Below are 14,662 nucleotides of genomic sequence, written 5' to 3'. Positions count from 1 at the left end.
GGTGTTGATGCAAAGAGGGCATGTGATCGTGTATGCATCGAGGCAGTTGAAGCCTCATGAGACGAGATATCCCACCCACGATCTGGAGTTGGGGGTTGTGGTGTTCGCCCTCAAGATTTGGCGTCACTATCTGTATGGGGTTCGGTGTACGATATACACGGACCACAAGAGTTTGAAGTACTTGATGGATCAGCCCAACCTGAACATGCGGCAGAGGAGATGACTGGACGTGGTAAAGGATAATGATTGCGAGATCCTGTACCACCCGGGCAAGGCTAATGTGGTAGCTGACGCCCTGAGTCGTAGGGCAGAGGGTGCCCCGATGCGAGATATCTGTATGAGGTTGACGGTGATGACTCCGGTATTGGATGCCATCTGAGGGGCCCAGGTCGAGGCGGTGAGACTGGAGAACCGTAAGAGAGAGTGAGTTATCGGGCAGGTGTCGGAGTTTGTTACCGATAGCCGTGGGCTTATGACCTTCCAGGGACGGATTTGGGTACCGTTTGTGGGAGGGATGCATACCATTTTGATGGAGGAGGCGCATCGATCGAAGTTCTCGATCCATCCCGGGGCTACCAAGATGTATTTGGACCTAAAGAAGGAGTATTGGTGGCCCTGTATGAAGAGGGATGTTGCTTGGTTCGTCGAGAGGTGCCTAACTTGTCGCCAAGTTAAGGCCGAGCACCAGCGTCCGCATGGTAAGCTGCAGCCGTTGGAGATTCCCGAGTGGAAGTGGGAACAGATTACCATGGATTTCATCACCAAATTGCCAAGGACTGCGAGAGGAGTCGATGCAATTTGGGTGATTGTGGACAGGTTGACGAAGAGCGCTCATTTTCTTGCTATAAGTGAGAGCTCTTCTGCTGAGAGGTTGGCAGAGTTGTATGTGAGGGAGGTGGTATCGCGACATGGGGTTCCGTTGTCGATCGTTTCGGATCGAGACGTGCGATTTACTTCCAGATTTTGGAAGAAGTTCCATGAGGAGTTAGGTACGAGGCTGTATTTCAGTACCGCATACCACCCGCAGACAGACGGACAGAGCGAGCGGACGATTCAGACGCTTGAGGATATGCTCCGAGCATGTGTTTTGGATTTTGGAGGGAGTTGGGACACCTATCTACCCTTGGCAGAGTTTTCGTACAACAACAGCCATCATTCGAGCATCGGTATGCCACCTTTTGAGTTGTTGTATGGGAGGAGATGTCGTACCCCTATTTGCTGGGGTGAGGTAGGGCAACGCGTGATGGGTAGTACGGAGATAGTGCTTCAAACGACTGAGCAGGTCCAGCAGGTCAGACAGAGGTTGTTGACCGCTCATAGTTGCCAGAAGAGTTATGCAGATAGACGTTGAGCCGAGCTCGAGTTCTAGGTCGGTGATTATGTTCTCCTGAAGGTATCTCCTTAGAAGGGAGTGATCCGATTCAGGAAGAGGGGCAAGCTAGGACCCCGGTATATTGGACCGTTTCGGGTGACCGAGAGGGTGGGCAGGGTAGCATATCGCTTGGAGCTACCCGCAGAATTGGAGCGGATTCATCATACCTTCCATGTGTCTCAGTTGAGGAAGTGTATAGCCGACGAGTCGATGGTAGTGCCGTTAGAGGACATTCAGGTGGATGTGAGCCTGAACTACGTAGAGAGACCAGTTGCGATTGTGGATCGAAAGATCAAGGTTCTACGGAACAAGGAGGTGCCCTTGGTTTTGGTTCAGTGGCAACATCGGAAGGGGTCCGAGATGACTTGGGAACCGGAGCGTAAGATGCGTGAGCAACATCCGGAGTTATTTGCAGAGCGAGACTTCGAGGGCGAAGTCTAGTTCTAGTGGGGGAGAATTGTAACAGCCCGGATTCCCAAGTATTATTTAATTATTTATTTTGGTAATTGGTGAGGGGACTCGGTGAGTTGGAGCCTAGACTCGCCGAGTATGTTCGCGGATTTGGACGCGGGTTCGCGTCCGGACCCGACGAGTCCAACAGTGGACTCGGCAAGTCCACGCTGTTTAATGAAACCCTAATTTCTCGGGTTTGAGGCGTATTTAAAGGGCATTATGGCCGTCATTTGCACTCATCAGTCCCCAGAGTGAAACCCTAGATCGTTTGAGTGATTCAAGTGAGGGAAGGAGCCATTTTTGATCTTGGAGTTGTTGTCTAGCAAGGAAAGAGGAGATCTAGCCAAGAGGAAGCAAGAGAGGAGTGGATTCTTGAAGATTTGAGGTCCAGAACATCACATCTGAGGTACAATGTCGAATCATTCTCTGTTGTTGTGATGTTCATGTAGATTTAGGGCTTTTGGACCCATTTGTGGCTAGATCTAGTGTCCTCATGGTCCCATAGCGAGTTAAGGTCCTGGATCTGGACCCATAGAGGTCCAGAGCACCTCATTGCCAAAGCTTTATATGCATCCATGGAGGTTTTGGCTTGGGATCAATGTATTTGAGGCTAAAACACCATTCATGAGCTATTCAATGCTTGATGAGCATCAAGACTTGGACTTTACGTGGTCAATAAGCTTTAGGAGACTGGATCTAGGAGTTAGTGAAGCGGATCTGACCTCAGAAGGTCGTTTGGGGATGTGCATGGAATGCACTCGCCGAGTCTATTTCCCAGACTCGGCGAGTTGGTGCGAGTTGTTCGTCGATTACGAACCAGGGGTTGAGTAACCGAGTCGGGTGAGTGACTCGGTGAGTCGGAAGAGATTCAGAGGGATCGGGTTCCCGTAGGAACTCGGCGAGTCCACGCCAGACTCGGCGAGTCGGGTTGACCGTTGACCGTTGACCATTGACCGTTGACCAGTGTTGACTGGTTTGACTTCGTGGTGTTAGTCAGCCAGAGTCAAGTAATATTAAGTAGAAATACACTTGTGTTGTAGGAGGAAGATAGCTCGGGAGATCGAGCACTAGTGGTTGAGAGCTTTACGAGTTACCGAGACACGCGAGGTGAGTCTTCTCTCTATACGTTACCTTGAGTGGCATTATGAGTTGACCAGAGGGTCTTATGTGCTATGTATGAGATTATGTGCTATTTATGAGATTGTATGATATGTGTTATTTGTATGCTGTATGACTATATAGACCGGACCGGAGGGTCCAACGAATCAGAACGGTCCAGAGGGCCCAATGAGCTATGACTGTACCAGAGGGTCCGACGAACTGCGGGACTGGAGGGTCGCGCTGAGACATCTTGACCAGAGGGTCGGGTTAGCCTCGAGTGGCGTATTTGTGGTATGTGGTATTTTGGGGAACTCACTAAGCATTTATGCTTACAGTTGTTATGTTTGATGTCTCAGGTACCAGCGATGACCGTGGGAAGGCGACGACTTGACACGTACACACACTGATGGAGATTTTTATGTGTAGAGATCTTGGGATTTGTTTTTGAAAACAGAATTGATTATGGATTTTGATTTGTGATGTGATACATTATGCGGTTTTAAAAATGAAAAATTATTTTGAAATTTACGGTGTTACAAACTAATTATGATATCTCTTTTACTATTCTTCCTTAATCACGTGATTTACTAAATCGATCAAATTTATATTTCTTTTCTTCATTGTGTTTAAGAACATAAAACATTAAAAGTCATGACAATTTAATCAACCCTATTAAATTCTAAATAAAAAACCAATAGAATAAAAGATAAAAGAACATGTCACAACTCAATCAAACTTTTAACAAAATCATTGAATATAGTTTTTGAAGTGAAAGACAAAACGATTGAGTTGTATTTGTTAAAAAATATTAGTTTTTATTTTCTTTATAAATTTCAATAATTATTTGCAATAAATATATGTATAATTGATCTTTTTCATTCCATAATTGAACTTAATTTAATGGTATTCTATTAAAGCAAAACTAATAGAAAATGAAATTGAATTTGTTTTGTTTAAAACTACGTCGTTTAAAAGGTTCTATAACTAAGCTTAGGTACATAACAGACACATATTCACTTTCCCATATATATATATATATATATATATATATATATATATATATATATATATATATATATATATATATATATATATATATATATATATATATATATATATATATGGTAAAGTGAATATACCTAACAACATTATATAAGCTTAGGTACGTATCCACATTATACTATATTGTTTTGCATTATATTTTCATTGTAATTGTCTAAGGTTCTTAAACTTCAACCCTTAACTTGATTTACTTTTAAAATTTTCAGACATTCACCATTATATTCCTCTTACATCATTTGATTTGTAACGGTAGTATATGAAGCCCACCAGGGGGTTTCCGATAGAAAGACGTCATTTGAAGGAAAATAATGGTGAAAGTCCAAAGATTTTGTAAGCAATCAAGTTACGAGTTGAATTTTAAGAACTTTGGGTGATTACAATGTAAATATGATACAAAATTACGTAGTATGATGTGGTTAGTTACCTAAGCTTATATAAGAAGGTTGTTAGGTATATTTACTTTTTACCCATATATATATATATATATATATATATATATATATATATATATATATATATATATATATATATATATATATATATATATATATATATATATATATATATATATATATATATATATATATATATATATATATAAACAAAAGAATTGTTGTTGAGTACAAAAGAGGGTGTTCAAGAACAGCGACTGCTTCAGCCTCTCTCTCTCTCTCTCTCTCTCTCTCTCTCTCTCTCTCTCTCTCTCTCTCTCTCTCTCTCTCTCTCTCTCTCTCTCTCTCTCTCTCTCTCTCTCTCTCTCTCCATATATATTTCGGAATCTATACATGATTTTTAAGATATTAACGTCTAACCGGTGATATCAAATACGCTAAATTTTTGATTTAGTATATAGTCATATATTTGACAAAGTAGTTCGTCTCTTTCTCTCTCTATCGAGAAGGCGATTGCAGAGAATACTCAGTACTGTAAAAGAGAAAGAAAAGGAGGTAGAGAGAGAGAGAGAGAGTGAGAGAGAGTGAATTCAAGAACGACGAAAACGATATCTGAGAGCTTTGCTTCCTGCCTCTCTTTTTCACCAGACATAAGAGGTTAGGTTAGTATAGTATTCATTCTTTTCAATTCATAAAAAGTCGCAGAGTTTTTTATTTTATCTTTGTTTTAATTTATCAGATTTGACAAACCTATCAAGGAACACCCATTTGATGCTTTCTGTTTTACCTCCTTTTTTTGTCTTTAATCTCTCTCATCATCAATCTATGTCGAATATAGGTTCTGAAGTCAGATGAAGATGACATCGATGTTCAAGAACATCGTAGTGATATGGAAGTGGTAAAATCAAAAGCACTTGAGGAGAAGGTACTACTACCTTTTGAATTCTATGTCACAAGATTACATCTTCAATTTCTCACATGGGTTCGAGAGATCGTCGGCTCAAGACCAGATCCGGCGGGATAAACTGAGGGTGCAAGGTTTTGAGCCACCACCGCCGTCACTCGTCGGCTTAGAAGGAGTGGATGAGGGACACGGTGGATTACCGGCAGTTTATGAGTCTGGAGCTGGGATGTTATCGGAGATGTTCAATCTCCCAACCGGTGGATTCAACTCCGCCTCTGAATTGTTGGTAAACCAAATAAATTACCAACACCACCACCGTAACCAGCGGCCAACCACCGCCAGAGATTGGTATGGTAACAGTGCTCAAGCCATGCAACTTTTCTTGACGAACCCATCACATGAATCTCCTTCTTCAGAGTCACCTTCTCACCATCATCATAATCACCATAATCCTTCATCATCTTCAACTCTTCACATGTTGATGCCGAACAATGTCCCATCTGCCAATTCTACCCTTCACCATCAACAAAGCTTCGGTAGTAGCACAGGAGCTGGACAAGGGCATTTTGGTCCATCCACTCAATTCACATGGGTACCTCCTGGTGGCACATCACATGAAGGTGAAGGCGTCGGTGGAGTCGAAGGTCTTTCACTATCATTATCTTCCACTTTACAGCACCTGGAAGCAGCTAAAGTTGAGGACTTGAGAATTGCTGATGATTCCGCCGCCGCCGGAATGTTATACTTCAATCAAGTAGGCGGCGGCGGTGGGGGTGGCGATCCTTACCGGAATTTACATATTCAAGGAGGAGGTGGGGTTATGAGTCAAACCCACCATCCGATCCATATCGGATTCGGATCCTCATCTTTGGGAGTTGTTAAAGTGCTGCGAAATTCTAGATATGTGAAGGCAGCTCAAGATTTACTTGAAGAATTTTGTAGCGTCGGAAGAGGTCAGTTCAAGAAAAACAAATCCGGGTCAAAACATAATAATCCAAATCAGAATCCGACCAGCAGTGGCGGAGGAGGTGGCGTTGGTGGTGGCGCTTCTTCTTCTTCCTCAAAAGATCTCCCTCCTTTGTCATCTACTGAGAGAATTGAACATCAAAGACGCAAGGTCAAACTTTCTTCCATGCTTGATGAAGTAAGCAAATCTCTCTCTCTCTCTCTCTCTCTCTACCTCCCTCTCTCTCTCTCTCTCTCTCTCTCATTCTCTCCAGAAAATCAACTGGGGCCGGCACAACATTCCGGCGACTACTGGTAGTATGTCGACAAAAGCCGGCCAAAACAAAATAGGTTTTCACTGACAGAATATGCTAACATCATTACTTTTCTTAATTTTTTAAATTCAGTTATAAAATAATAAGTCTATTTCATTTCGATTTGGTAAAACGTGACAGGCTCCATACATACTATAATCGTCAGCTATGATTAAAGAATTAGGGTTCTAGCTTCTCAAATCATCATAACCTCATTGTCTTTTTCTTTTTTTCTTTTTTTTTTTTTGAAAAAAAAATCATACCCATTATTGTAACATTAGTAAACTTCTTTATATTATACTAATAAGTAACAACTTCATAATATTTTATTGAATAAACGTAATCTAAACAATTAAACATAGGAAATACTGAGAGAGATTTAAAAAGAAAAAAGAAAATCCAACATCAAGAGACACAACAAATCTTGTTTCCATTATCATCAATATAGATTCTTTCCTAATAAACAAATACGACATGCTTTTTGACATTTGTCGTTATTATATCAAATCCAGGTAGATCGGAGATACAACCACTATTGTGAACAGATGCAAATGGTGGTGAATTCATTTGATTTAGTTATGGGTTTTGGGGCAGCAGTTCCATACACAGCTTTAGCTCAAAAGGCAATGTCTCGTCATTTTCGTTGTCTAAAAGACGCCATAGCTGCTCAATTGAAATACAGCTGTGAAGTATTAGGAGAAAAAGACGCAGGTTCTTCTGGTGTCACAAAAGGTGAAACACCAAGGCTTAAATTATTGGAACAAAGCCTTAGACAACAAAGAGCATTTCATCAAATGGGGATGATGGAACAAGAAGCATGGAGGCCTCAAAGAGGCTTACCTGAAAGATCTGTCAACATTTTAAGAGCTTGGCTTTTCGAGCACTTTTTACACCCGTAAGTCTTTTCTAGTTTTCTTCATTCTGCTTTATGTTATAAAGATAATTAAACTACAGTTAAAAGAATATGATTAGACATGGAAACTTTCTTGTTACAGTTATCCGACAATTATTAGCAATGGATGCTAATGATGAGGTCATAAATTAGAAAGATTAAGATGCGTGTGTGTTGTTGAAAGCTTTTATTACTTTCTTAAAATATAAAGTAGTGGTGAGTGTGTGTATAAGTGTGATTGTCGACCGATGCCTTTTTAAACCTACTACCTATTAAAACACCATTAAGTCAAAAGTTGACTGTTTCTTTAGTGAAAAGCAAACTCTATATACAACTTATAACACTTCTCTCTCTTGAAATTATCGATTGCATATAGACATATGCGTAATAATAAATACAAAATGAATTGGAAGAAAGTTTTATGGGTTAATTAACTATGTTGAAAATGATCCTCAGGTATCCAAGTGATGCTGATAAACATCTTTTGTCTCGACAAACAGGATTGTCCAGAAATCAGGTTTGTTCGTACTCAACTTCCCATCTATCCCTCTCATTCACCTTGATTGATATATATATATATATATATATATATATATATATATATATATATATATATATATATATATATATATATATATATATATATATATATATACACACACACACATGTACACACACGTGTTTGAGCTTACCATATTGATAATGAAATCTTAACAATGCTCATAAAGAATAGGAGAAATTAAATAGAACGGAAATAAATCACTGATAAGAAAAGCCATTATTAGTAAGTTAATCCGTCACTTTCTTCCGAGAAATTGGCTTTGCATGAATTATTGTTTTTATTTTAATATATATATATTTCTATTATTTGATTTCCATTAATACTTCAAGATTGTAATATGTCCAAAGGATATATATATTTGTTAATGTTTATATAAAGATAGTAGGAAGGTGATAATTATAAAATTGGTTTACTAGATTTTTCAAAATTTGATTTTAATTAGAACATCTTGTTCTAACAATTCATAATTCATTGGTTTAATTAAACATTACAGTGTTGGTGAATTTAAGAAGTATTTTAACAATCGAATTGATAACCAAACACAATTATTAAAACATAATATCCTTTTATATTACAAAACTAATAATTTGATACACTAACATTTAGTATATATTATTAAAATTTATTATATTTATAAATTATTCATCTAAATCAATATTTCAATATTAATGAAACAAGAAAATATACCTACCGGCTAGAAGAGAACATCCAACACTCCTACGAAAGTTCCAAATGTCTGTTCAAAATTATTAAAATAATATTTTATTCGTCGGACACGGATTCCATTCTTAAAAAATGCGAGAGTTTAAATCCCAAGCTAAGTTACTATTTTAATTGTTTGTCAGCAATCCCTATAATATTAGCTTCTTGTTCTTCATCTTTTACTTTTAATTATAGTTGTGAAATTTTGTGAACTATTATCTAGATTTAAAGAAATATATTTGGTATGTTTATAAAAGATAACATTAATTCTTTCAACAACAAATAATAAAAAAAAATAGGCTAGGGTTAGTACCAAAAAAAGAGAGGCTGTTACACCTGTGAATAGTGAAGAAGACAGTACATCTAATTGATCGAAGTACAGTTGAGACAAGACGTGTGATTTCATTTTACAGCTTATCTGCACAATGCAACTGTGTGAGTAATTGTGTACATGAAATATTTGCTTTCTCGTGCTTCTCTTGTCTATAACCATTTTGCCTTTGCTTAAATGATTAATTCTTTTAGTGCACAATCTTCAAATCCCAATTGGAATAATCTTTACAAAAATACGTTATTTGTATGAAACGTTGTGTTTATTTGAGACACAAAGTATTTCATTAATGAAAATATATTAATTTTCAGAAACACGCTTTCTTGTAGAATTTAAAATACTAGCATATAATTTGATAACGTAATCTTGTTCGACCAAACACGATGTGACATACCACCTAGGTGAATACTTTACTTGGCTTAAGACAGGTCATGTTGTATTTAATTAAGTGTATATTTAATTTTTGGGTAATTGACCTTATCATTTACAAAATAATCCAAACAATAATACGTAAATTCTTGTACATTAAACTACAGTATATATATTAACAATTCAAGTTATCTAAAGAAAATACAATTTGTATCATTGTATGAGACCAAATTCGCGGAAAAGAGTAGGGTTGACGTTTATTAGGTTTAAAGAATTTTTTTTTAATGAGATGACTATTATTATATTATTTATTTGTTTGTTTCTATGTGTTGTGTATTAAGATGCATGTGTATATGTAACAAATACCTTTTTACACTCTCTTTATTTCTTTCTATATATACATATAATCTTTTTTCACTCTCTCTCTTTCTATATATATATATATATATATATATATATATATATATATATATATATATATATATATATATATATATATATATATATATATAATTTGCATGAAATTGGAGGGAGATGAACAGTAGGTAATGGGAAAGCAACATTGGCTTTATCATAAAGTCAGAATAAAATGACTGTTGGAGTCAGAAGTCTTACTAAATGGACAGTTTATGATGACAATATATATGTCTACGTACCATAGGCTTTTAATCTTGTATATCCAACGTACGTCGGTGTTTTACATAATATATATGTACATTTCTATCTCTTTGTACTACTTGTTTCTTCTTGTGTACATACATATTATTCACAACTCATTCATAGGGCACTAGATCCTTGATCGTTTGTCACTTTGTCTGGCCAGAAGGCCTAAAGTATGCTAATTTTATTTGAAAAGTATGTTTTCTACGACCCTTGTATATACTTCTTGGACAAGAGTACGTCCCCTATATCAGGAAAAATAATAATTTTACTTTTAGTTGCTTTTTTATGTATCATAAAAAACATATATAGAACCCGATCAACTTAATTTCACATCTCATTCTAGGTTAAGTGTATGATGCTCAGTCGTAAATAATAACTAAACTCACTACACTTACGTCGATTGTATTAAAAATCCAAATGGTATTTCTTGCAATTTGTAAATATCGGGAGTACTAACTCCTTGTTAGTCTTTCGTACCAATAATTAAATTTTGGGTTGGTTGTACAAAAAATAAATAATTAAATAAATAATCCAAGCATTTTTATGTAATATAACATTGATGTCCGTTTTACGATTATATTTCCACTAAATATGTCAACTTATAAACATATGCTAATTTACATATTGTGAAATGAAGTAAATAAACCTCAAAAGTAGTAAATGCATAAACTGAGATTTGAGATTTGGGATTGAATTCATGTATGGATTTTTGTATATTAATTTAGGCTAATAAAAACAAAAACAGTGTATTAAAAAACAAAACCCAAAGCCATTAATTAGTTTATTAATATTTATTGGGATCTGGTTTGGTCATACACATACATGTCATGGTCATATCATAATGGTATTTTTGTGTGTGTCTGTGTGTGTTTTGCAGGTGTCGAACTGGTTCATAAATGCAAGGGTCCGGTTGTGGAAACCCATGGTGGAGGAAATGTACCAACAAGAAAGCAAAGAAGAGGGTGAACATCACCAAGATGACGACGACGACGACCAAGATGAAGAAAATAAGTTAGAAACAAGCATTAATTACAATAATCAAAACAAAAATGGACCCCCATCATCTTCTTCCTCTTCTGCACTTGCACAAACTCCGATGCCACCACCACCTCCTCCTCCTTCGACATACACCACCACTTCCACAGCGACACCTGCAAAAAGATCCGAAATCAATGACCCTGAAAACGACCCATCAGTGCTTGCAATCAATACACAAAATTGCTTCTCGGAAAACCAAGCTACTGCCATGCCCTACTCTTACACTCCTATCAATATCACCTCAACTACCACCGGAAACACTTCCACCACCCCACAATCTTTTCCGGCAACACTTGATGCTGATACATGCCGACGTGGCAGCATGCCAGCTGGCGATGATGGTAGTGAGATTGGTTCAACACTTATAAGATTTGGGACCACGGCTGGTGACGTGTCACTCACACTAGGGCTACGACACGCCGGAAACCTACCGGAGAAGAATTCTTTTTCAGTTAGAGACTTTGGTGGGTGTTAAATTATTACATGTCTATAAGGTACCTAGTTATTTAAAATAATTTTTTAGGCCATTATTATACAATGAAGCTCATAAAATTTCTTTTTTTCTTTTTATTTTTATATTTTATTCAAGTGAAACACGAAAGATAAAATTTTACATCATAAAGGTAGTATTGTGTTGATAGAGCATTTTATTTGGGCCTAGTCTAATTGTATAGTACGTACCTTGTATATTTTCCTTTTATTTTGCTCATGTAATAAACTTCTACTCTTGGTTTTTCTTATTATATAAAATAATTATGCAAAAATCTATTTAAATTGGAATGTTATGTTATTTAAAAAGATATATGTATGTTGTCACATAATATTACAGGCAAAGATCCACGTAACAGAACAAGAATCATCTCAAGAAGCAAGATCAAGGATTAGGGACATACTACCGAAGTTGTTAAGATGTCTAAATCTAAGTTGCATTAATTTGCTTACAAAAAATATGAAAATATAAGCAATTTTTTATGGTTTCTCAAATCTTAATTGTCCTAATAATTAATCAGCGCATGGTTGATTGGTCCTGATTCTGATACATGATTATCATATATACAAAAGAAAGCAAGTTCGCTCAGACATTTGTTAATTTACGCAACATAATATGAGATTATGTATTTACAGTTTTTCTTATGTGAATATGTCTTTCAAATATAAAGGGTTTTTGTAATCTAATTGAATAAAGGGTTGCCATGATATTTTATTATAGGTAAGTGAAAATGACTTTCGTGAACCTAGAAGACCTCAAAACCCACCATTTTTGGTTAAGCGTTCACATCCTTTTGATGTTATCTTGATATATATTTCAAAACAAATTGAATTTACTTGTTATAACTCTATTTTGATATACTGTTCTTGTGATGTTCAATCATACGTTAGTAAACTTAATTTCATGAATCAAGAAAACAGAAACCGTTTGATTAAACCGAACCCTAGTGCTTTGTCAAACAATAAAAAGTAACTCCGTAATTGCAAAGTAATTAAGGTTTCGAACATAAGCCAAAAAATTTAAATGCTTGCTATGTAATGGGGATCAAGTTGATTTAGGACATTCATGATGCATTGAACTTCATAGTGTTTAATATATTGGTAAATTATCATTCTATATTACAAAAAGTCTATCAATTTATTCTTAGAATACATTGAAATTTATAAAGTTCAATAAATCAAATTTAAATATTTATTTAAGTATATATTTGAAAACTTTTTTTTTCAAATTGAAGTGTTCAATAAAGATTAAACTTTAAATCCATTAAATATCAATGTGTGTCTTATAATGAATGAGTTTCATCCACTAAATAACAATAGGTTTGCTCAACTCACTCAACTCTCTTATCAAATACCTAAACTCTTTCCACTAACTTCATAATAGAAGTGTCAAATAGACTTTGACCTAATGGTAAAATTTAGTTGGTATATACAATGTGTTTTTTATTTAAAAAAAAATCATAATAAAAGAATGAATCACAAAGTAGGTTGGGGATTAATGGTTATGTTTCCTTATTGGTGTTGCTTAAATGTTGTTAGGTTTGTTATGGTGTTGCCTTTGGCTAGCTTTGTTTTGTTTCATTATTGGAAATACTTTTTAGACGAAAAAAATAAAATAAAAGTATCACTTGATATATAAGACAATCAAATAAGTTTTATAATTAAAATCGAAAAACTATAAATGGGGAATAAACAAAAAAATTGAGGTTAAATTAACGAAGGTTGGCTTAACGGGTGCGCAATTGCCTTCGCAACTTTGTTAATAGCTTTCTGTCCATATAATATGGGTTTCCAAACTTTTGAAGTGTTAATAGCTTTATGTCCATATAAAATGGGTTTCCAAATTAAACTTTTGAAGGATAACATGCTATGGTCGTTTGAAGCATGTTGCGACTCTTTCTACCATTTTAACATTGTCCCATTTATCCATAAAAAAGATATAAAAAAACTCTACTATGTTCTCCATATGCTATCATGGATTGCTTGTCATCGGTCTATCGTGCTTTATATGTTGCCCTCTAGTTTGTTGCGATTTGTCTCTTAATAAAATTTCTTCAGTTAAAAAAAACATATGCAAATCGTGTGGTGCCGGTGTTTTGGGCAATCACCTTCGAACCTTGTTAATGGCTTTCTGATATAAAATGGATTTCCAAACTTCTGAAAGATCACATGTTATGGTGGTTTGAAGTAAGTTGCTACTCTTTCTACCCTATTAACATTGTCCCACTTATCTATTTAAAAACTCTACTAAGTTCACGATATGTTGTGATGGATTGCTTGTCATTGGTCTATCGTGCTTTATATGTTCCCCTCTATTGGTTGCGAGTTGTTTTTTTAATAAAATTTCCTTAGTTAAAAATATATAGGTAAATCGTGTGGTTTTTTTTTTTTTTTTTTTTTTTTTTTTTTTTTTTTTTTTTTATATCAATCATATGATATAGTGAATTTTATTAGTCATTTGTTTTAGATGATGATTACTGGTTAAGTGTAAAACTTCGAATGTTGGCTGTACATGTCAAAAACAAAATTGTTCTTACAAAAGACAATTGCTATTTTGTATTATATGTTGGATTTATTGGATACCATCAAGTAATTCTCCTCCAGAATTGACCAATATGGGACACCAAAATTATATATTTAAACTAGTTTTAAACCCGTAGAAACCACCGTTTGAAAAAGAAAAAAAATTATTGATAATTTCAAATTGTAATAACTAATCAAAGATTTTCTAAAATATTATTTATTTACAAAGATAAAAGTTTTGTCCGTACCTTTATAATGATTAGTTAAAATTAATATATATATATATATATATATATATATATATATATATATATATATATATATATATATATATATATATATATATATATATATATATATATATATATATATATATATCCTTACAAAAATGTGTGTAACTATATATTTTTTTAAGGGATCTCTATTTTTTATTAGACTTGATCAAGACCTAACATATCTAGATTAAGGTACCCTAGGCATCATCACTTTACAAGTTAATGTATACTAATGGCCCTAAAGAAATCCTCCTGGTTGTCTTTTGCTTTTCTTT

At 35.2% G+C, this 14,662-nt stretch overlaps 1 protein-coding gene across 2 annotated transcripts; it reads left to right on the top strand.

Annotated features, from left to right (window-relative positions):
- The first annotated feature begins 4,762 nt into the window (after positions 1-4,762).
- Positions 4,763-11,874, top strand: LOC145093270 (BEL1-like homeodomain protein 2). 2 transcript variants are annotated; one of them, XM_079031357.1, is made up of 5 exons: positions 4,763-5,037; positions 5,219-6,428; positions 7,056-7,438; positions 7,892-7,952; positions 10,940-11,874. In XM_079031357.1, the coding sequence occupies exons 2-5, from the start codon at positions 5,328-5,330 to the stop codon at positions 11,573-11,575; spliced, it is 2,181 nt and encodes a 726-aa protein (XP_078887483.1). In that variant the 5' UTR covers positions 4,763-5,037; positions 5,219-5,327; the 3' UTR covers positions 11,576-11,874. The 2 variants fall into 2 exon arrangements, with proteins under 2 accessions (XP_078887483.1, XP_078887482.1); XM_079031356.1 differs by having other exon boundaries at positions 4,763-5,042.
- The last annotated feature ends 2,788 nt before the right edge of the window (positions 11,875-14,662 follow it).

Source organism: Lactuca serriola, chromosome 3 (genome assembly GCF_051521515.1).
Source record: "Lactuca serriola cultivar US96UC23 chromosome 3, Lser_US96UC23_V15, whole genome shotgun sequence".
Taxonomy (NCBI): Eukaryota; Viridiplantae; Streptophyta; class Magnoliopsida; order Asterales; family Asteraceae; genus Lactuca; species Lactuca serriola.
Note: the sequence above shows the minus strand (reverse complement) of the source record. Positions and strands in the feature narration are given on the sequence as shown.

Coding starts and splice junctions, on each gene's coding strand:
- LOC145093270 (XM_079031357.1), top strand. CDS start 5,328: ATGTCACAAGATTACATCTTCAATTTCTCACATGGGTTCGAGAGATCG. Junction 6,429..7,055: donor TTTCTTCCATGCTTGATGAA/GTAAGCAAATCT, acceptor TATCAAATCCAG/GTAGATCGGAGATACAACCA. Junction 7,439..7,891: donor TTCGAGCACTTTTTACACCC/GTAAGTCTTTTC, acceptor AATGATCCTCAG/GTATCCAAGTGATGCTGATA.